This window comes from Capricornis sumatraensis, chromosome 1 (genome assembly GCF_032405125.1).
Source record: "Capricornis sumatraensis isolate serow.1 chromosome 1, serow.2, whole genome shotgun sequence".
Taxonomy (NCBI): Eukaryota; Metazoa; Chordata; class Mammalia; order Artiodactyla; family Bovidae; genus Capricornis; species Capricornis sumatraensis.
The window spans coordinates 34,619,281-34,643,042 of record NC_091069.1 but is presented as its reverse complement, the minus strand read 5'-3'; the positions used below and the strand labels follow the sequence as shown (position 1 = coordinate 34,643,042).

The 23,762-nt window shown below is 39.0% G+C and overlaps 1 protein-coding gene across 1 annotated transcript; it reads right to left on the bottom strand.

Moving 5' to 3' along the window:
* Positions 1-2,301: 2,301 nt before the first annotated feature.
* On the bottom strand, positions 2,302-23,512 carry SLC4A1AP (solute carrier family 4 member 1 adaptor protein). Its single transcript, XM_068974936.1, has 14 exons — positions 22,856-23,512; positions 22,453-22,645; positions 20,929-21,051; positions 20,019-20,079; positions 19,546-19,685; positions 14,383-14,543; positions 13,223-13,292; positions 12,653-12,839; positions 9,340-9,451; positions 8,429-8,666; positions 6,561-6,647; positions 5,845-5,912; positions 4,247-4,316; positions 2,302-2,699 (listed from the first exon to the last, which is right to left on the bottom strand). Exons 1-14 carry the CDS (start codon positions 23,510-23,512, stop codon positions 2,650-2,652), a joined length of 2,217 nt encoding a protein of 738 aa, XP_068831037.1. The 3' UTR covers positions 2,302-2,649.
* Between the last annotated feature and the right edge of the window lie 250 nt (positions 23,513-23,762).

The following is a 23,762-nucleotide window of genomic DNA, read 5'->3' as shown; positions in this document are numbered from 1 at the left end:
GTGGCTTCCCATTGCTCTTTAAATACAGAGGCAGATATGACACAGAATTCCTGAGGCCACAAGAGTAGACCAGGGACACCCTGCTCACAGATAACCTGTTGAATTCTTGGTGTTAACAATATTTTTTGTAATGTCTAATAACCTTGCCTCCGTTTCTGTGAAAAGGACACTGGATCAGTTTGATTTCTGGTAACCAAAAAACTACAACCCATATAGTACAGAAGCAGGTAATTAGCCTTTTGATTAGAAACTTTTCAAATATCCTAAAGAAGTTGTAAGGAACATCTTGAATCTGATGAGACCCTGAAAAGTGAATTAGCCTAGAGCTGAGGTTGGGCCAAGCCTGGCCTACCACCTGTTTTTATGAGTAAATATTTATTGGAACACAGTCACACTCATTCATTGTATACTGTCTAAGCCATTTGCACTCCAACAGCAGAGCTGAGTAGTCACAACAGATTGTATGGCGTGCCAGCCTAAAATACCTGGCCATTAATTAAAAAAAAAAAAAATGGTCTCCCAACTCTGCTTCAGAGGTTCTCTATGGTTGTACATTAAAATCACCTGGACTGCTTTTAAAAGGGACTGACCCAGAGATTCTGATTTATTTTTGGCCACACCACACAGCATATGGGATCTCAGTCCCCGATTGAACTCGTGCCCCCTGCAGCAGAAGTGCAGCGGCCTAACCACTGGACTACCTGGGAAGCCAAAGATTCTCATTAGATTGATCTGACATGGGATCCAAGTATTGGAATCAAAAACTTTTAAAATTTTCCTAGGTAATTCTAATAAGCAGCTACAGTGGTGCATCACTGATACGATCCAGTCTCTCACAGGTAAGTCAGCCCAGATGTTATGATCTTTTTTGTGGTGAATAACAGCTACTAGTATCTTCAAACCTGTGTAAAGCACATCTGTCTACATGGTCTCATTTGATCCTAGAATAAACCCAATCATTACTGTCCCGGCTTCAAACATGACAGAACTGAGGCTCAAGGAATATAAGTCATGTCCCCAAAGCCTCCTATTTGATAAAAAGAAGCTAAGATCCACGTGCAGGTCTTTTGAACACTGATGTTAATTGTACAAGTTACATGTTTATATTTTATTTTGGCCAATGGAGTCCTACTTGCTCTCGTGCTCTCCAGACATAGGACTGTACCTACTATTCCCAAAACGTTTAGAAATCTGCCTTCCTAAAGCAGACTGTGCTCTGTGAAGCACCTAAGGATTCCTCAAGGTCACTGTGAGAGCAGAGTGAGGAGAGGAAGATATCATGCAGGTGTATGTATGTGTGTACATCCAATACTGATGCCTTCAACTCAACCAGAGTTAGGTATGTTTTTAACTGTTCAAGTATTAGGACTGCACATGCAATTTTGTTTAAATAAAGAGTTTTACCTTTGAAGATCAGTGATCCGGATTAGTCCACTACTTAGATCTACAGTGGCATGGCCACTCTGCCCCCAAAATCCTAGTCACTCCTTACATCAAGTTCTTGTCTGTTGGTCTAGATGAAGTCCAAAATAGTATTTTCTCTTAATGGCAATATTGGCATTGTTTTCTGAGAAGTCAGACTTATTTTTAGTAGGCCAGACATCTGTCAGGGTGACTACAGTTTCTCATTACGGCTTCCTGCCCACCCCATCATCCCGCAGAATCCACACCTCATCCACTCCCCCTCTCTGGGCCACAGCCTTTCTCCTGCCTGCTTACTATGCCTGCCTCCAGCCTAATCCACAGGTTTTTCACCTTGCTTCCACTCTTAGGCTTTCCTTTCCTGTGGAAAAGAGGCACTAATGATGAGAAGTAGGAGTGGAAATAGACATAGTTCTGCATTTCATGTTTCCAGAGAGAAAGGAACTTTTATTCCCCTCGTTACAGAGGTGAGAAGCCCCACAGTGGGCAGAAGACATCCAGCTTTTCATTCTGTGACCTTATTTGCACCTTTCCACAGGAGGAGTGACTAACCCGATTGGTCAGAGTCCAGGATACTCAAAGGGCTGAGTTGCTATCAGCATTTGGTGCCTGAGTGCATGAGGTGTGCTACATGTTCCTGAACTGTGTCCTGGTAAGCCAGGGTTTGTCCTCAAACTTGGCAGGAGGCTTACAGTGGGAGGGAGTAGGAAACCCCCACTGTGTATCTATTCTTAGTTCCAAGAATCACAGAGAACCCAGGGTTATGCCCTGGCATGACCTCCTATTTTGGCACTTACTTGAGGAGGCAATTATCAGTGAATCCTAGAGCCCATCTGACGAAAGAACCCTATTGCTCAGTAAAAGTATAGTCCCTAAAGCTTAAGAAAGACATTGTGGCCTTAAATAAACATGAGACATTTACTTTAATAGTACTTCTTTTAAAGTACTTCTTACTTTAATAGACTCATGTCTCTCACTTTACTCATTCTCAAAATATATGGTTCCTTTTTACATACATACACAAACACTTTTAAACATAAATATCAAATTCAAGAGAATCAGATAGGTAGGTAAATTTAGGAAGCTAGGAGTACAGAAGAAAATGCCAGTCACCAGATTTTACAAATGAGCATCTGAATTCCTTCTCCGGACATCCAACTTGATATATTATCCTAAATATCCCATGTCACATGGTCCACAAGGTCTTCCTTTAAGATTCAGAAGCAATCAATACCCATACTTGTCATTAAGATGGGTCCTGCCATCTCCACTTTGGCCTATATCAGCATAAAAAGAAACAAAGAAAAATAGATATTCACATTTCCAAGTCAGGAGAGAAAAGATATCCAGTCATCAGTGGGGCAAAAAGTAAAACAAATAGAAATATGACCTTTTGTATATAATTTCAAACTACAGTCTTTTCAGCACTACTCTAACATTTACCAGCAAATAAAAAGCAAGCATGTTAGTACCTACATTTCTATTAATTGCTAGCATATTAGAAACCCAACCCACAGAAAAAGCAACTTGTGGTAAGTACATGGGGAAACAAGTATCTCATACACTGCTTTAAGTGAAAGTCACTGAGTCGTTCCAACTCTTTGGGACCCCATGGAATTCTCCAGGCCAGAATACTGGAATGGGTAGCCTTTCCCTTTTCCAAGGGATCTTTCCAACCCAGGGATCGAATCCAGGTCTCCCACATTGCAGGTGGATTCTTTACCAGCTGAGCCACAAGGGAAGCCCAAGAATACTGGAGTGCGTAGCCCATCCCTTCTCCAGAAGATCTTCCCAACCCAGGAATCGAACTGTGGTCTCCTTTATTGCAGGATTCTTTACCAACTGAGCTATCAGGGAAGCCCTATATTGCCTTAAGAGTGTATGTATGAACATAAACTAGTACAATCCCTATAGAATGCAATTTATACTATCTTAAAAATGTTCATAGCCTCTGCTCCAATGTGTTGACTTTTATGAGTTTGTTTTCTACAAGTGCACGTCTACACTTGCAAAATTATACTTATTAGAAGTTACTTATTGTAGACTTATTTGTAATGGCACAAGACTGGAAAGACAGCAAATATACATTGAGAGAACTGGTTAAATACATTAACGATATATCCATACCATAAAAAAAGAACTATGTTACCATAAAAAAAAGAAAAGAAATCTGTAAGCAGCTATGGAAGGATTTCCATATACTATTAAGTGCAAAACAGTAAGGTATAGGATATGCTTCCAATTATGTTAAAAAAAAAAAAGTGATGAAATTTTATTGCTTTCAAAGGCATTTTATATAATGTATATAAGAAGTGATAAGAAACTGATATTTGATTGTCTTTAAAGGAAAAAAACTGAGTAGCTAAAGCATAACTAAAATACTTTTTTTTTTGCCACTTTATAGAAAATTTAAAACATACATAAAAGAGAAAAATATAATGAATTTCCATGTACCCAGAACTCAGCTTCAACAATTATCAGTATGTGGCAAATCCTGCTTTATCTATTGCCCCTCCTCTGTCTTTCCTCATCCTCCACCACGGGATTATTTTAAGCAAGTCCCAGCTATCATTTCATGTGCAAACACTTCTATACAGTACCTGGAAGTATCCCTGGAAGATAAGGACTTTCTCTAAAAAAAAATAACTCAATATCACTCATACTTTTAAAAAAATTAACAATAACTTCCTAGTCTCATCAAATATCTACCTATTCCTCCAGAAGGGAGACTTTTCTACTATATACTCTTACTTAAGTACATATTACCTATTCTGAAACCTAAATAAATAAATCTTAGAGTAAAAGAAAAGTAAAAACCATCTACCTTCAGGCGGGACCCACACACAGTAATCTGGGTCATCTTCTGGATATTTGGAGGAAAGTATCAGTGGAACCTGCAAAGAAAAGATGTTATTTTATTCAAAAGAATTTTAACTCTAAGAACTATTGTCCCTATCTTTGTTAGCAAACAAAAATTGAGAGAACAGTTTCCACTAATGATCTTGACTTAAGTAACCAAAAATGGGGGGTCACTCTCTCTCTGAATCTTGATTTTTTTTTTTCCATAAAGCTTTAACAAGCTTATTTTCAGCCAGTGAGAGTGGCATTTTTTTCTAAAAGAGGCAGTCAATGCAGGTGAGAGTTCTAACCCCAGAAAGGAAAATTTGACATCTGCCTTTTGATCCAGGTGCAAAAAAGTTAACAAAGCAGCCTAACTGTTACCCTTTGAAGGGCCTGTGCGAAAGACTTGTTGGCTGGCATCTGGGAACTTGGATTTCAGGAGGGTTCCCACTACCCTACCCGACAAGTGTGGCCCACTGAGCCAAAACTATAAAAACAATGTGGTTTATGCTGAACACCTGCTTTCCTTTAAGGACAATGGAATTTGGGTAGATGCCAGGCAGGATTACTATGTGATCAGTCCCCAGTACCAGTTCTGGGAACTGAGTCTCTAATGAGCTTCTCCGGTTCCACAAGTTGTCACTTGTTGTGAAGGGAACTAAGCACAGCCTATGTGGCTGCTGGAAAAGGACCCTTAGAAGTCTGTACCTGGTTCCCAGACTTCACTCCACGTGCCTTTTCCCTTTGCTGGTTGTGCTGGTTGTGCATAGTATTCATATGAATGATGTAATACACCACAGTTGAAAGTTCCATCACATGCTGGGTCCTATGAGGCCTCTCGTGAAACCACCCAGCCTGAGGGTGGACCTCCTGACACAACCTAGCAATTCCACTTCTGGGAACTTACATTATCCTAACCCAACTATATATACATTAAGGTTATTCACTATAGCACTGTTACAATAAAAGACTAGAAAGAACCCAAGTGTCCGTTGGTAGGGAACTGGTTCAACTGAGTACACCCACACAGTTGGAGGGCTTTTCCCTGATAGCTCAGTTGGTAAAGAATCCACCCCCAATGCGGGAGACCCTGGTTCAACTCCTGGGTCGGGAAGATCCCCTGGAGAAGGGATAGGCTACCCACTCCAGTGTTCTCAGGCTTCCCTTGTAGCTCAGCTGGTAAAGAAACCACCTGCAATGGGGGAGATCTGGGTTTGATCCCTGGGTTGGGAAGATCCCTTGGAGAAGGGAAATGCTTTCCACTCCAATATTCTGGCCTGTAGAATTCCATGGACAGTCCATGGGGTTGCGAAGAGTTGGACATGACTGAGCAACTTTTATTTCACTTCACGTCACATGGTAGGAAGCTCTCACTGCACTGATATATTAACACAAAGATTTCCACCACAGGTTAAAAAAACAAAAATTCAAAAAAAAAGAGCCCAGATTTCTAGAAGAAAGAGTAGTAGACATCTGGGAATTCTGCTAAGAGAGCCCCTGGATTCACTCTTCTGGATATGGTTCATGACAAACGGATTCATTTTTACCTTCAGAAGTGAAGATTATGACTAAAATACTTACTTTGCCTGGACCAGGAGCTTTCTTTTTCTTGAATTCATCTCTGCTTTTCTCATTCTCATTCTTTGATGCTAATTTATGAAAAAGAAAAAAAAAAGAGGCGATGGCTAGTTCAGAAAAATAAAAAAGAAAAATTCCTCCTTAAATAGTATTATAATTATTGAAGAAAGCATCATAATCTAATTCTTAAAAACTCTATTGTAAAGACTATATAAAGAGACAACTGTCCCTTCATTAATAACCTTAGTTTTCAAATCCTAAGCTTGAATTTAATCACACCTTTTGAAAAGGTAAAGGAAAATGGAGTGACTCTACTATTTTACAGTTTAATCACTATAGTTAAAAGCAGAAAAAAAAAAAAACCAGTCCTTTTAATAAGCCAATCTTTCAACCAATTTAAGAATGTTGGAATTACCCTCATGATAGGCACATACTCAACTCTGGGAGAGGTAAAATTGTAGAGGGCTTTGCAGAGCCAGAGGAAAATGAAGGTATTAGGGTGCTTTGTAGGTTGGGGGGGAACCCCAGGAGGCAGAGGAGGAAAAGAAAGACAAATGAGATGGCACCAAATAGACACCTCTCATATATTCCGACTCTGTCCATGGCCCTGGCAGCAGCATCGACCCCAGGTCTGCGCCCGCAGCTCAGCTCCCACCCCATCTCTGACACCGGTTGGCTGCCCGTGTAAGGAGCAGCACAAGAGTCACTGTTCCACTTGCCTGAGGGCTCCTCACACGATGCAGCTGCTTCACTGATCTCTTGGCAATCTTTATTCTGTTCCACTTGGCTGAGTTGAGACATGTTTTCTATAAAATGCAGAACCAAAGCATACTGTATTAACTTAATTTGCGGTGGGGACCCAAGAAAGCAAAAGCAAGAAAAGCTAAGTACATACATAATCATCCAGTTTTACTATCATTAGCTTCAATAAGCTTAATTAGGTTTTCAATAAACGTGCCTCCAGATGTCTAACAGAGAACCACCAATTTTCTACTTCAAAAACTGGGCATCTCTGAGGCAAAACTTTTTAGCAATACCTACTGAAAGCCTGAAAAAAGGTCATATTTCTTAACCAAAAATTCTATTTCAAGGAATATATTCAAAGAAAATAAAGATGAGCACCAAGATTTGTTATATACAAGCATGTTTATAATAGCAAAAATTAATAAAAATATACATCCATAATAATATAGAGTTGATTACATGAATTATGGCACATTCATGTGATGGACCACTTTGCCCCTTATTAAAACCACACTTAAAAGAATATTTTTTTAAGACATAGAAAAAAATAGATTATAAAATATCATGTACAATATGACCCCAATGTTGCTTTATAAATAAGTAAATTAATAAATAAATGAATGCCTGGAGTAACCCCTAATCAGCTTCATTTACTAATTAATGTATCTTATAAACCAAAATTTGTAATCGGCTATTTTTAGACACACATTTGTTTTGGGCCCTTAAACAAACAAACAAACAAAAAAATACAATACTTACTGCTCCCCTATAATGCTGCTTATATATCATCCTTATAATGAATGAATCAAAGACTAGATGCTAAAAAAAGTATATAAAACTGCCTTTTTTGAAAAGGCCAAGCACGGTGCCAGTAACAAAGGAAAATGCAAAAACAAAAGATTTACTTCTCACGGATGAGGAAACAGTAACTTTTCTGTGCCTAAAACAGCTCAAAGTAACTTAAAAATACCAGGCAGGCCTGGTGTTTTCACATGGACATGCCTGGTTTTGGAAGTCCATATGTACACATTTCCACATGCTTACTGCCAATGTTTTTTGTTTTTCCTAATGTTCCCTTTTTTCTCTGCAGTCTTAATCTTGCAAAGCAGTTCAACAAACCTGCAGGAAAACAACCCCTGCAGATGACAAGGGTTAAGGGGCTACTAAAAAGATAATCAATAATATCTAGGGGTGGCAGATTCCTCTTTTCTTCTTTGGACTTTTATGTATGATCCAAAGTTTCTAAAATGAACATATATGCCTTTTATAAGCAGAAGAAATTATACTTAATATTTAAAAACCAATCAATTTCCTCTTTTACATTTTTCATTAGCCCTTTGCTGATGTAGGTGAAAACTACATGTCAGGCTCTCGGCCAAGAACTGTGGCAAAAGATGAATGAGGTATGATGGTTCCTGAGAAGTACAAGCTGCAGAAACAATTATGTTTAGCCTCTATGGGGGAAAAATAACTAAGGGAAGGCTTTTCCTGAGACCACCTGGTCAGGCCCCGTCATCCACCCTGTTCCACCAGCCTCCAGTCACAGAGTGGCAGCAGCTCAGGACTGCTCCACAGCCGTTAAGGTTTCAGATTCCATAGCTTTCAACTTTCAGTAATTCTGGAACACTCTGGAAATACTCGCCCATATTTTGCAGTGAGAATAAATAAGAATTGGCAATCAAAGAAAGACCAGGAAGGTATGTTACAGTCAGCTGTATCACATTATCACAAAGTGTCACAAAGTCAAAATGCATAAGCAAGGACTGGCTTTGCTTTTTCAAACCTATGCATGATGAATGCAAATGCCCCCTGCACAGCACAGGAAGGAGAGAGAAGACATTACCATGGTTTGTTTCTTTAGAACATGTGAAGTCTGTGAGAGGGCTCGTCTCCCGTGCTGCTTCTCCCGGCTCTGTCTCCTGCTGCAGACTACTGCTTCCAGCCTCCGTTTTCTTCTTTTCACGCTCCTCCTTTTCTTTCTCCTCTTCCTCTTCCTCCTCTTCTTCCTCCTCCTCTACTTCAGGCTCATCCTTCATTCTCATTAGAGTTGGAGGGAGTTCTGGACGCTTGGGGGGTAACTTCTATGAGGGGAAAAAAAAAAATCCATGACCAAGCAGCTTTACAGTATGACCAGGATCGAACTCAGGTCTCCCATATTAGCAGGGGATCCTCTACCATCTGAGCCACCAGGGAAGGTCTCATAAAGTGATGGAAGGATTAAATGAAGGAAGAAAAACCATATGACAGAACCAGGTGTATAGATTATGTTACTAACAAGTGTTAGCTGAGTCTGAATATTATAACATCTATCCACCAGGAAAATAAAACCCAAAAAACCACAGGAGACTCTTTCTTAAATGCAACACTGATCACAAATTAATGAACTGGTATTCTAGTTCACAAATCAGTTACATGCAAACACATGAATCAATTCATCAATTCTTTTTTCTTTTCAGCTGGGCAGCATGTAGGATATTAGATCCCAACCGGGGATCGAACCCACACCCCCTACATTGGAAGCACAGAGTCTTAACCACTGGACCACCAGGAAGTCCCGATTCATCAATTCTTGATAACCCTAGGCCGAAGAGAAAAATCCAAGAACCACATCCTGGAAAAGATGTGATCGTACCAAGTCCACAGCCTCTTTTCACATTACTGTGCGATGAGTCATTGAGTTTTGAAAAGGAAAGAGAAAAATTCGCTCAGGATAACTCAAGAGCTAAAAGTTTAAGACCTTGACCTACAACTTACCCCTACTGTTCCCGTTTTTAATTTGAATTTGCTTCCTCCTTTCATGGCACCAAAGAGAGGCAATGTGAGCTTTTTAGCTTTGTTTTCTCCATCTGTAGCCTGACTTTCAATTCTAGAAAGAAAGAATAATTTTATATATATATATATATATCCCAGTGAGGCCAAGGTTTTATCTAAAAATACCATGAGAAAGAAACTTTTGGCAAAACAAAACTTTCCATAAAGTAAACACTTACTCATACACCAATGAAGAGGGATTCAGGCCAGCAGAGTTTGAATGGACACCACAGACACAGAGCTATTAAGGGTCAGATGAAGCTGCTACTGCAGTCTAGTAATTTACAAGGTGTTTAATTTACAACATGCTATCTGACTTCACATTCATAAAATAATACATACAGTACACAGGTCAGTGGCAAAGGACACTGACCTGGGTATTACCTGTATGTTACTTATTCATAACATGCCCGTACACATAGACATGACCCATTCCCACTAACTGGCAGGAGACGGATCCATGGTGTAAAGCTCTATTTTCCAACAACCTCTGAAAAGGACTCAATACCTTACTTACCTGGAGGCCACACTTATCATAACCACACACAACAGCTCTGAGCACAGAAGTTAAAAAAAAAAAAAAGTATGTGTGTAAGGGGTGGGAGGGACGATAACCTGACAAAGACTTAATGAAAGACCCCACAGCTGGTGAGCTGTCAATGTTCTCACTGGCTGAATATAGTTTTGAAAGCTAAGTACCTGAGGGTAAAGCTAAGGAAGAGCAAAAAGAAGAGACTGTAAAAATTAGAAAAGATGTGAGGAAAAAAAGAACAAAGCAAAACAAAAAGGACAGCAGTTGAGTTGACAAGACACTCCGAGAGTAGGCAAAAGTGACAGGGACAAGACAGCATGAGGAGACAGAGGGAAAAAGGCCCTGTGCTTTCTTTGCATGACAAGAGGACAACCCTGCATTCTGAAACATAAGGACAGCACTGGCACTCTTGATTCACAGGGACCCAATACAAGAAACGGATTACTCTGCTCGACTGAAGCCCCAGTTCCAATCCTGCCTTCTTTTACCTAGTCTTCCCCACTCCAAGGTGCTCTCCCCCTTTCTCTACTGAGACAGACCCATTGCCTTAATAAGGCCACCGGAGGAAATCCTGCCTGCCTGTCCTTAAAGATGCTTTGTCAAACATCCCTCATATCCCCTCCCCACAAGCGTCAGGAAGCACAGGAAAGCAAAGGCAAGAGCAACACAGATATTTCTCAGCTCCATTAAATAGCCTGGCTGGCATGGAGGACACACAAAGACTCCCAAAGGAGATGAAAAAGTAGAAGATGGAATCACAATCAAGAGTTCCTTGTGGGTGTAGGAGAAATGGAATTAGGTAGGAAGTTTAGAAGTTCAACCCTCAAGTGAGAAGATGAGGGAGAAGATACACAGCATCTGAAGGCCAGATGCTTTCTAAAGCAGTTCTTTCTTTCTTTATTTTCTAAAGTAAGAAAGGGAGGAGAAACTGAAGACACAGAGACAGTAGGAGGGGAGGTTCTGGAGGAAGCTGATGTTTGTCTTCTAGCTTGGACTACTTCGCAGAGCTGACTTAGCAGATTAAAGGATTAGAGAATTGGAATTGAAACTCATTGTTAATTTGTTTGCTTTGGACTATAGTTCCTGAGTTTTTACCTTTGCTCCACAAAATCAATTCCACAAATAGTTGCTAAGTATATCAGTGACAGTAAAAATTATGACAAGATGACAATACATATATGCCAGCACATTGTTAAGTGCTTTTCAGTTAATCTTTGCAACCTCATTTCTTCTAATTTACAGAAAAGGAAAGTAAAGATCAAAGAAGTTATATAACTTGCCTTAAAATTCCCAAAAAGTATATTGCAAAGCTTATCCTCCAAATAAAAATGAATTTTAAAAAAAGAACATTTATGTACAATTTATGACCAACTGTCAAGCTAAACTACTGACAGACTCCAAATCTACTTTATAAACAAAATGATGCTTTATATATATATTTAAAAAATTCCCCAAAATTGACAAAGTTGAGAATGAAACCTAGGAAGTCGAACTCTAGTGCTAATCTACCACCTATCAATAACGTAATTCAAATATCATTTGTGTCCAGTAATTCCCCTGAAACCAAAGTTAATGATAAAATCAACTTCAGATTGTGCTTTATCCCCCCTTTAAAGGAACAGATTCCACTTTTAAAAAGTATTTAAATACACTAAAAAGTTATCAACTTGTTCTTGAGAATGACAGATACAGGCATTAAAATGACAATCTGTACTCACATCTTTTCATCTGTGGTTTAAAAATCATAGATAAGAAGGGTAATACATTGTAGTGTTTGTATTTCTCATTTATAAGTATAGTAATTGTATTTCTCTTTTTATATAGTTAAGAGTTATTTGTATTTCTTTTTCAATGGACTTTCAGTTGATATCTTTTGCCCATTTGTCTCTCTGGTGGATAGGTCCTTATATATTAGGGAAATTAGCCTTTTGCGCATGTTTTTTAAAGAAGTTTCAGTTCAGTTCAGTCACTCAGTCGTGTCCAACTCTTTGCGACCCCCTGAACTGAAGCACGCCAGACCTCCCTGTCCATCACCAACTGCTGGAGTCTACCCAAACCCATGTCCATTGAGTCGGTGATGCCATCCAATCATTTCATCCTCTGTCGTCCCCTTCTCCTCCTGCCCTCAATCTTTCCCAGCATCAGGGTCTTTTCCAATGAGTCAGCTCTTCGCATCAGGTGGCCAAAGTACTGGAGTTTTAGCTTCAACATCAGTCCTTCCAATGAACACCCAGGACTGATCTCCTTTAGGATGGACAGGTTGGATCTCCTTGCAGTCCAAGGGACTCTCAAGAGTCTTCTCCAATACCACAGTTCAAAAGAATCAATTATTCGGTGCTCAGCTTTCTTTATAGTTCAACTCTCACATCCATACATGACTACTGGAAAAACCATCACCTTGACTAGACAGACCTTTGTTGGCAAAGTAATGTCTCTGCTTTTTAAAGAAGTTTACTCTGCACTAAAAGATTAAGTAAAAATTTAGAGCCCTCCAATGAAACTGGAATCAATACAGTTTTCTTTAAAAATCTTGTAGCAGTTTATATTTCACAAATAAAATGTATTTTTACCCATTCCAAAATCACTGCCTTTTGTGCTTTAAAGAGTTTCTTATATTCTATTTCTAGTCCAAAGTGATTAGCTAAGAAACAAAGATATAATTCAGAATGGTATCTATGTAAACATGCTTATTTAAAATTTCAAGTATAACTAAGACTTACTTACTTTTTTAGTTCTGGAATCTCTGCTGGCTTTACAATCTTTATCAACCCTTTAAGTCTCTGCTGTTCTTTTCTCAGTTCAAAAGTTCTCAGATGAAGTTTCTTCCGGGACACACCATCTAATGCACTCCCTGACTTCATTTCTGACATGAACGCATCTAAAGAGTCCTGAGACGGTGACTCTGACAGAGCTGTCCAAGAAAGGGATAATACGTGTTCAGAAAGATGGCTGAAAATATTTTAAAATTTGGCCCAAGTTTCCATAGAAAGGTCACTAACTTGAAGCTGGACAGAGGATGATACTGATATTAGGAATAAGGAAACTGGTTGTACCAGATCTTAGAATGTCACTTTGCCCCAGTGGGCTTCATTCTCCTCATCTATTAAATAAAAAGGTTGAAACAAATAATTTATAATGTTCTTTGTAGTTCTAAAATTCTATGTTGCTCCTTAGAAAGGCTCCATATCTGTTATATCTTACTAACCAATACAGCCTTAGTACCTAGCAAAGTGCACTACAGTAGACACTCAATAAATGTTTGTGTTGCTCTCAATAAATGAGTCACTCCCTTACCTTTGCTGGAGGCTTTCAGTCTCTCAGAAATTTCAGAGAGTTCCTTTTCAGCATCATTTAACTTCGCAACCTATAACACCAAATTAACAGGGTTAGCATACGTTTTATATCTTTCAAAATATGGTAGCTTTCCTTTACTTCTTCCTCTTATTTTCATTATTGTGACAAGTTTTAAGAGGATTAATTCAGAAGTGCATTTAAATCTGCTCCTCAGGGAGTTAACATTTTTCATTTATTTAATTCTAATTGAATTGATTTCTGAATTAAAGAACCAAGAATTAAATAGAAGGAATGTACAAAACACAGACTTTATTTTACTCAAAAGAACCCAAAGCATTTGTTTTCATTGATGAATCAAAAAGCTAGACATTGACTAATGTTTTAAACTCTGAATACTAATTAATATAGTGAAAATGCAGGCCACTTTATGATAATTTCATGAAGGACACACTGTTTAAGACTATAAGCATAGCTCATTTTATGGAGCTTCACTTTACTTGCAACTTGCAGATATTGTAAATTAGAGATTTGTCACAACTCTGCATTGATAGAACGACGGTTAACATTTTTTAGCAGTAAAGTATTTTTAAAATATATATTATTTTTTTAGAGATAGTACTACTACACACTTAAGAGACTACAGTATAGTGTGAATATACCTTTTATATGTACCAGGAAACCAAAAAATTCACGTGACTCACATTATTACAATATTCACTTTATTGCAGTGGTCTGGAATTGAACCCACAACGTCTTTGAGGTGTGCCTATATTACCAGAACTATACTCCCCAAAAATTCCTTTCACAATTCTTGACTACCAAAAGCCAAGGTCAATTGTACCTCAGAATGTCACAATTTGGAACTTTTTCCTTTTCTTTTTCCAAAGATCATATCCAAAGATATGGTAAGATCATATCCAAAGAATGCTCATTAATGGATCACTACCCACCTAGAGGTAGACACAGTTTCTAGCAACAAGCCAAACTTTTTTCCAACTTGGGTAAGACTAAATGGTTGTTTATTACCATCAAACTTACAGATCACAAAAATATACTTCACTACCAGATTTCAATGCTACTGCTTTAAAAATTAAAAAAAAAAACATAAATAATACATTATTTATAATACTACCACAGCTCCTTCTATAACTAAAACTTGCCAGTGATTCGAAGGTCTCTGGCTTCTCGTCAACCTTCCCAGCCTTCTTCATTCGATTCAGACGCTTCTTTTCAACCAGGCCGGTCCGATCAAGAAATGTGTCATCATCACTGTCATAAAAGTCTTCATCTTCCCAGTTCTTGGCTTTCCTTTTCCGAGACACTAGAGGTAGATAAAATAAACGATAAAATTAAAAAAATAAAAAGAAAGAAGGCAAGTAGGCAAGCAACTTAAAATACCACCAACGATTATTAAAAGAGAGGACTCAACAAGCTGCCAAAATACATATAAAAACAAAGGACAGTATTCATGCTCAGAAAATCCCATGGACAGAGAAGCCTAGAAGGCTACAGTCCATGGGGGGTCTCAAAAAATCCAACACGACTTAGCAACTAAATGAGAAAACCTTGGAGACATTATTAAAAGTGAAATGAACCAGACACAAAAGGGCACATATTGCCTGATTCCACTTACAAGAGGTACCTAAACTAGTCAAACTCATAGAGACAAAGTGCAACACTGGTTACCAGGTGCTGGAGGGAGGAAGAATAGGAAGTTACTATTTAATGGGTACAAGGTTTCAGTATGAGATGAAGAAAAAGTTCTGTGATGGATAGTAGTGATGGTTATACAACATGAATGCATTTAATGCCACTGAACTGTATTCATAAAAATGCTTACAAAGGTAAATTTTATGATATGTATGTTTTACCACAATAAAAAAGTTAAAACAAACAAAGGAAGAACTAATTTATTTAATGAGCAAAAGCTCTCAAAAATCAACTAGTGAAAAAGGAAAAAAATAAATGAGGAAAGGGCCAATAATCCAAAAGAAAATTAAAAATAAAGTAGTTCACAGAAAAGAAATACAAATGGCCAACAAACATTTAAAAAGATGTCAAACTTTTTTTTAACAATTAAAAAACACCAACTAAAATAATGAGATGCCATTTCATACATATTAGACTCAAAGTGAAAGTCACTCAGTCGTGTCCAACTCTTCACGACCCCATGAACTATACAGTCCATGGAATTCTCCAACCCACAACACTGGAGTGGGTAGCCTTTCCCTTCTCCAGGGGATCTTCCCCAACCCAGGGACTGAACCCAGATCTCCGGCATTGCAGGCAAGTTCTTTACCAGCTGAGCCACAAGGGAAGCATATATTAGACTAGAAAGAACATAAAAAGATTAATAATGTCTAAGGAAATGGCAACCTGCTCCAGTATTCCTGCCTGGAGAATACCATGGACAGAGGAGCCTGTGGGCTACAGTCCATGGGGTCACAAATAGTCAAACACAACTGAACTGAGCGATTAACACTTTCACTTTCACTTGGTAAGGATATGGGGAAACAGACTCTCAAACAGTTGGTGGGAATGCACACTGACACAATGTTTTTGATGGTCAATCTTACAACATCCATCAACATTAAAGATGCAATTAATCCAGCAATTGTATTTATAAGGAATTTATACCATATTTATCAATGCAACATTGTAACAATGAAAATCTAGGAAGTCCATCAGCACAGGACTATGGTAGCCATTAAGTTTCTATCTATCCTACTGTCATCTTACTCCCTGGGGTGTGGTAAAAGTGCCCTCTTTCTCTAGAAAATTCTTCTCCCATTCCATCTAGATTAGGTATAGTCATGTGACCACAGCCAGATTCATGAGAATCTTTCCCCCAGAGTTATATTTAGACATAGGAGAAAAAGAGGCTCTCTTTCCAATGAGGTTATTACAGACAGAAGATACAAATCCAGGGCTGTAAGCATCCAGCTTTTCCACATAGGGTTAGAATCTCTTTGCAAAATAAAACCATGCACTCATGAGACAGACATACAGATACACATATACAGGTTGCATGTGTCCTCAGGATACCGAGTTCTGGTTTCACAGCACTAAGTTTTGCTTCCAGAACTTGCAGCCCTGGTTCATGCAGTTCTTTCTTCAGTCCTGTGAGTTACTCTTTCCAGCTTCTATAGCCAATAACATTTTCCCCATGTGAGTTTTCATTAGGTTTCTATTATTTGCAAACAAAACAGTCCTTATTAATAATAAACCTGGTAATTTCCAAGTTGAGACAGTATACTGAACACACATATCTAATTTCATTCTCTCCCCATACCCCACTAAGACTGCAGCAAAGAGACCTTTTTTTAAAGGCACTAATCTACAAAGATAGGAAGAATAGGAATGGGGACAGCAACAACACCACATTTTTGGAAATTAGAAAGCAGACAGATGAGTGGAAACTAACTTAGCAAAACTAAAAAAAAAAAAAATGAATCCTAACCCAACAGAGGGGAAAAAACAGAACCAATCTGATCATACTACAGAATCCTCAAAAGGATCTAGAACTGGGGCTGGATAGCAGTGACAAAATAAAGAGGCCTGAGTAAAAGCTGATGGAGAAACAGATCATCTACCCCACCTACTCACCTCCTTCCCACCCCCAGGAAAAACCCCAGAGTTTAAGATAGAAAGTCTTTGAACTATGGATTGACTAGTATAGTTGAGGGCATGGGTACTATGTTCAAAAGCTAGCACTGTCCTGAAAATGGCTAAATGTTGAGAACATGCTCAGCTATCTCTACCACATAGGTCCAGGAATGCTGGCAGCCAGTCCTCTCCCTTCATGCAGGAGACTGAGGAGTACTCTTTGGGGAATCTTGCCAGCAGAAAAAGGAAACTCTAAAGATACTTACATCGGGAGTTTCCCTGCAAAATGCCCACCCACATCCTTCTACAGTGTTCCTCAAACTTAAATAGCCCCACCTATATATTCCAAGCTGCTCATCACCTTTTTTGTCCCTAAGTAGTTTTTACAACTAAGAACTACATGATACCTGAGAAAGACCTCTACCATACAGGATAGACATCAAATAAACAGAAAAAACAACCTGGAGAAAAGAGATTAACAGAGAGGTGAGATGTTAATAATCCATGAACAACAATGGCATATTACGTTTTAAAAACGAATATCCAAACAACAAAATGAGCTTTGGAAATTGAAATCTTGATAGCAAAATACAGAAAGAAAGTTGTAGAAATATCCCAGAAAGAACAAGAGACCCAGAAACAGGACAGAGAAGGGAAAAAAGAAACACAGACAACCAGGCCAAGAGGTTCAATATCTAACAAACAATATGCTGGAGAACAGAAAGATAAAATGAGGGAATGGCACAATTCCCAAAATATTCCTGAACTGTCCAGATTTCCAGATCAAACAGATCCAACAAGTACCCAGGGAAATGGATAAAAATAAACCCACAGAAAGGTACATCATAGTTAAGTTTCAGAACTTTAAGAACAAAGGGAAACTCTTACAAACTTCTAGTGAGAGGAGGGGAAAAAAGATAACATATGATAGATCAGTAACCTGAATAGTTTAGGACTTCAATAGCAGTTCTGGATGTCATATAAGAGCAATGCCCTCAAAGTTGTGAAGGAAAATTACTTCCAATTTAGAGTTCTATTCCCAGCCAAACTATTAACCAAAAGTAAAGCCAGAATAATTTTACAGAGTGGAGAGTTTAATAAAGTTGACTTGCTATCTATTCTTTCTTAGGAATCTACTAGAGGATGTCCACCAAAACAACAGTAGAGCAAGAAAAATGAAAAATGTGAACTGCACTGAAGATTATTACCATCCATGCCCTTATCGTTGGTACCAGCTTCCTAACCTGCCAAAACTACAGAAAGATGTGTCCCACTGAAACAAACGAATAAACCGAGAAATACGAGAATCATGAAACAGAAAATCCAACCCTAAATAAAAAGAAAGGAAATCTCAAGGAATATAGCAAATGAACCCCTAGATTACTGTTCTGCAGCAGGCATCCTTAAAAGAAGAGTGCTCCTCAGGAGAAATGTCTCCCAATAAATCAGAACTGACAAATTACTTAACATAATTGACCATATGGAAAAACACACTAGAAGGTTATTTAAATCTGTGGGAAGAATGAGAAAGAGGTACCAAAAAAAATCAAACACATGACACACAAACACAATTATTAACTGTAGGAAAAAAAAAAAAACTGCTCAGTTGTAATTAATATTTGCATAAACATAACCTTGTAAACATTAAATACTTGTTACAGTCAATGTTTACATGACTAAAAATAGCATGCTCATGTTTTCTAGAAATATGAAAAATTTTAAACTTTTTTTTATTGAACTATAGCTGGTTTATAACACAATCAGTTTTAGGTATACAGCATAGTAATTCATTTTTGTTTTGCAGGTTATATTCCCTTACAGGTTATTACAAGATATTGGATTAGACATATGGATATATTTAAATGCCAGAAGAAATACTTAAAAGAGTTAAAGGCCTTCTAGAGTCAAAGACTGGAGAGGGGCAGGACAAGAACAGGTATATTCTAAGACTTTGGTAGTTTTAAAGTATATGTAATTTACTTTGCCATAATAAAGAGTAACTTCAAAATTAAAAAAAAAATTACATGGCAAATTTTTTAAAAATAAGGCAACTTTAATGCAATGGTATAAAAATTACCCAAATAAGGTAAATTTAATGCAACAATATAAAAACTATCCATGATACATTCTATGTTAAAAAGTCACAAAAAGGGCTTCCCTGGTGGTCCAGTGGTTAAGAATCCGCCTTGCAATGCAGGGGACACCAGTTTGATCCCTGGTCCTGGAAGATCCCACATGCCATGGAGCAACTAAGCCCGTGTACCACAGCTACTGAGCCAGCAGTCTACAGCCAGTGCCGCAAAAAAAAAAAGAAGCCACCGCAATGAGACGCCCGCACTCTGTAACCAGAGAGTAGCCCCTACTCTCTGCAACTAGAGAAAGCCTGCACATAGCAACAAAGGCCCACTGCAGCCAAAAATAAATAAAATTTTTTTTAAGTCACAAAAGAGTATAAATATAAATGCATTTGCTATGAGTGTTTGTATTTTGTTAAAGGTTCTAGTTCTGAACACATGTCTATAGATAATGTCTGGGAGAATATAAATAAACAAAGGTTAACTTTGGTTAAAGAGATAGAGAATGTTTTTCTTCTCATTTCATAGAATTCTGTACAATTTACATTTTTCCCCTAAAAAGAGGTTTTATTACTTTACGTGTTCAATCTTCCTTCCTTCTATCCATCTTTTTTTAAAAAGGGAGAGTCCCCACAAACTCACCCGCCTCCTGCCGCAGCAATCCCAAAGTATCGAGGATTCGACAAGCTTCCAGTGAGCACTGAATCATTGCTTCTTTTTTCTTTCCTGAGTGAATGGCCTCTGCCACTAGCTGTTTTCCAGTTGAATCATCCACAGGTAATCTGCATTGGTATGGGAGGGATTTAAGCACAGAACTAAGCCCCAAGTCTCATGAAAAACATTAATACTTTATGATAACAGTCATGTTTTTGAGATAGCTTTTTAATCTCTCAGTTCATTTTGTTCTATCTTGCCAAAGCTGAATTTCAATTCTTTTCCTTACACCTTTTACCCATCCCTCAATAACCCCAATGTGTTACTAAACTATCAATCCCCAAATTCATGAATAGTCTCAAAAAGACTAAAATTGCCCTTTGGGTTGTTGTCTGTAACCATAAGTTAAACTTGAAATTAGCCACTTTCCAGAAATCGATGTTACTGAGAAAAGAACATACCTCACCCTGCAGAGCCAAGTGCTATGACCCTGTTCATCAAATTCATATTCTAATTCTTCTCCTGTGGGAGGAGGAAAGACAAAACAATTTTAATAGCATCTGAAAATTACCAGTTGATACAAAGGGAAAAGAGAGCAGAGGTTGAATAAGAATACAAAGGTCTCAAACCACACTGAACACTAAATTTCAAAGCATTTCACTTTCTATTCCTAGGAATTATTGTCTGATAATAAAATTAGGATGAGCTTGAGACAGAGAACTGCAAACTCAAAACAATCAAGTCTCCACACACGGGTTTGTCCACTAAATAGAAGCTTTCACACTTGTAAGTTGTAGACTTAATGTTAACTTGTCACAGTTGCTTAGTTTTTAGAAGTGTAATAACTATTAAGTGAAGAATGCAAACAGTTCATATGTATATATTTATACTCATACACACACATATATATAAATGTTCTCTAAAAGTTTATCTACTGAAACAATTCTCTGCAGAAACGTTCTTTTTTAAATTATTATCTCAAAGCCTTTATTCCAGTTTTAACTGTTTTTTTAATGGAAACAATCTTTAAATCACATAAAGTGGAAATCCATGCTAAGAATGAGAAAAGATCAGGGGAATTAGAAACAAAGAAATTGTAACAAACTGGGTCAGTCTTCCAACCACTCCTGTCCTGTCTTCTGAGAAGGATGAGATGAGTTGGAAAAAAGTACTTCCTTTTTCCAAGATGTGAAAAAAGACTAACAGAATTTTTACAATTTCCAAAAAAACCTGAAGTAACTGACCACACAGGCAAGAACTGAACAAGGAGGACGATAGATAAAATACAGCACTTCTAAGTACTTGAAGATCTAGAAAAGCACCCTCTTGTGGATACATTTTTACCAGCAGGGTCAAAATCTGTATACATACCTTCTCGGTCAAAAAAACCTTGGAGAGCCTTTTTTGGATCCTTTATATAAAAAGCCTCCCTTTCCTGTTGAAACTCTAAGACAATGGGATTCTCTTCAGCCTCATCCTCTACAGCATCTTCTCCTGCAGGATACAAGAAAGCAAAGACAATCAGACATAAGAGACTATCTGACTGGCAGTCACTATCCTTTTAGGCCGCACAAAGATAAGTTCCCAGTGATGAAAAGAAAGGTGGGGGTGGGGAAGAACAAGCACAAAAACATCAGTCTGAACATCTTCGGTTTTCTACATTGTGTGACAAGTTAAAACTTGTTTTCATGGCAACTTACTTTTGTTCTCCATCACTATATGTATTTTAAAAGCAAGACTGCCTACCATATTCTCTATGTAAAAAAAGAAAAATCTAAACTCCTCAGTCCCGCATTCTCATTCTCTCACAGCCAGGTCTTATACTTTTGTCTTCAATATAATTTCCCAGTACTTATCATATCCACCAACAGACTGATCTACTCGGAACTTCCTTAAAAATCATCAATCCCTGCCCTGGACACCGTCCCAATGCTGTTTCCTAAGGGCTTCTTTTCCTTTCCTTCAATTCCCAGCTTAAAACCCTTCTGTTTATAAACTTATACACTGTCCCAAAGTTCTGTCAGTGCTGCCCAACAAGCATTATAACAAAAGCCATATATGCAATCTTACATTTTCCAGTAGCCGCATTAAAAACGTAAGAGAAACAGGTGAAATTATCATGTAATCAAAATAACAGTATTATGAATGAGATATTTTACATTCTTTTTTCACACTAAGTCTTTGAAACCCAGTGTGTATTTTACCTTTACGGCACATTTGAGTTTGGACTAGCCACCCCAGAAGTGCCCAGTGTGGCTGATGATGACCATACTGGATAGTGCAGGTCTAGGTACTCAGGGGCTGCTCCCTTCTCTGAACCCTTAGTCCAGCATACTAGTGGTTTCCAGCTTTTGTTTGGCACTTACCACAAGTAATTTCATAAGATTTATCTGTCTTCCCCACAACACAGTTAAGGTCATCCAGCTTTTCAGACTCCACTCCTGAATACCTATCCGCCAAAATGTCTGGTGTTATGGAAAATTCAAATTATGCCTCTGATTACATATTTCACATTTCAGGGTGTTTACACAAAGTACAAAAAATTCGAATGAACTCCTATATTAGATAATATCCTGTTTTATTTGATTGAATGTAGTTTTACTCCTAGCGATAATCAGTACTTAATTAATGAAATAAACTTTAATTGTTAAACTATACGCTAAGAGTTTTGAACAAGGGAGTGCACTGTAAAACACATGAAAAGAAATCAATTAGGCCCATAATTCAGTTTTTTGGCATCAGAAAAATTAATAAATCTAAGTTTTGGTAACCTATGTGCAAACTGTATTTGCCTCATCTTTCTCAAAGAGTCATGAAAGCTGTATGATTTTTAAAAATTAACTATGCCAATAGAAACGGATTTATTAACCTCTGGCAGCAGTTTTAATGCCTTACCCATTCCCCAGGTGCAGCCCATTTCATCGTCCTGACTACTAGTATTCCCCTTTCTTTCAGCGGTATCCATTTCCTCTTCATCTGAGTCTTCTCCCAGCATCTTCTTTTCCAACATCATTTGTTGCTGCTTGCGCAGTTCCTTCAGTTGCGTTACTGTCAACTCGGATTCTGCCTCTCGATCCTCCTCTGGTCCCTGATGAATCAAGCGAAAGAATTATTTTAGAGTTTAGGATGGCTGAAGTCACTTTCAGAAACAAGGCAAGGCGTAAAGACGTCTGGAGATGAGGAGCCAGATTCCCGCACTTTCATAAAGGACAATCTCCTTTCTCAGGGAAAACTTAAGGAGCTCAGGAACGCACCCGACTGGGCTCCAGAGATTTCACTTCTAAGGTTTTCTACTTACCTGAAGAAGAAAGAGCCGGGTGCTGCCTCCAAAGCGAAGAACATGTCCGACGTGGACCCGACAATAGGTGCGGGGTGGGATACGGGTTTTGTTCAGAAAAGTGCCGTGGGTGCTTCCCAAATCGTAGAGATAGAAGCCAGGCCCGTGGCCGTCGCCTTCTGCATCGAGGCCGGACACCCTGTGCTGCAGCACGGCATGGTAGCGAGACACCGAAGGATGCTCCAGGCACACGTCGCAGCTAGGGAGCCTCCCGAAAAGGCAGCAACTCAATCCTTTCAAGTTGCGGGTGCCCAGGATGGTGCCGCCTTTTAGTGTCTCGAGGCTGTACGGGGCCGTGGTGGGGCCGCCCCACGGCGGCTCTCGGTAAGGGGGAGCCCGGGACGGGCCGCCAGGGGAAGGAGCCGCTGTGTGGGGCCGCGGCTGCTCCTCCGCTGGACCCCTAGTCTCCCTGCTGTCCGGCAGGGCCGGCGGGACATCCGGCTCCCCGGAATCAGAGTCCGGCAGCGCCGTGGGCCTTTCCTTCACCTCCTCCGGGTTTGGAGGATTGTTGGCCGGGGCCTTACTCCGCGCCGCCGGGGACATCGGCAGGGCTGGCTTCTTGAAGTCGTCATCGAGTTCCGGCGAAGCCAGCGGCTCGGACTGAGGACTATCAGCCATCCTCAATCAGGAGCAACCTCAAAATCTGTCCCTGGGAAACCTCACCCTCCTCGGGTCTCTACATTCCTCTCCACGTCTCCCTCTCTTCAGCCTCCAGACGCTTCTCTAGCAGCGATAGTGGAGTTGATCCTTTACGACACAGAGCTTTGTGAAGAAGCGAGTTATCCCTGGAAGTTGTAGTAAGAGGAAAACAAAAAAAAGGCGGTCGCGGTACTGTCAGAATGGGGACATCTTTAGAGGTTGCAACCGA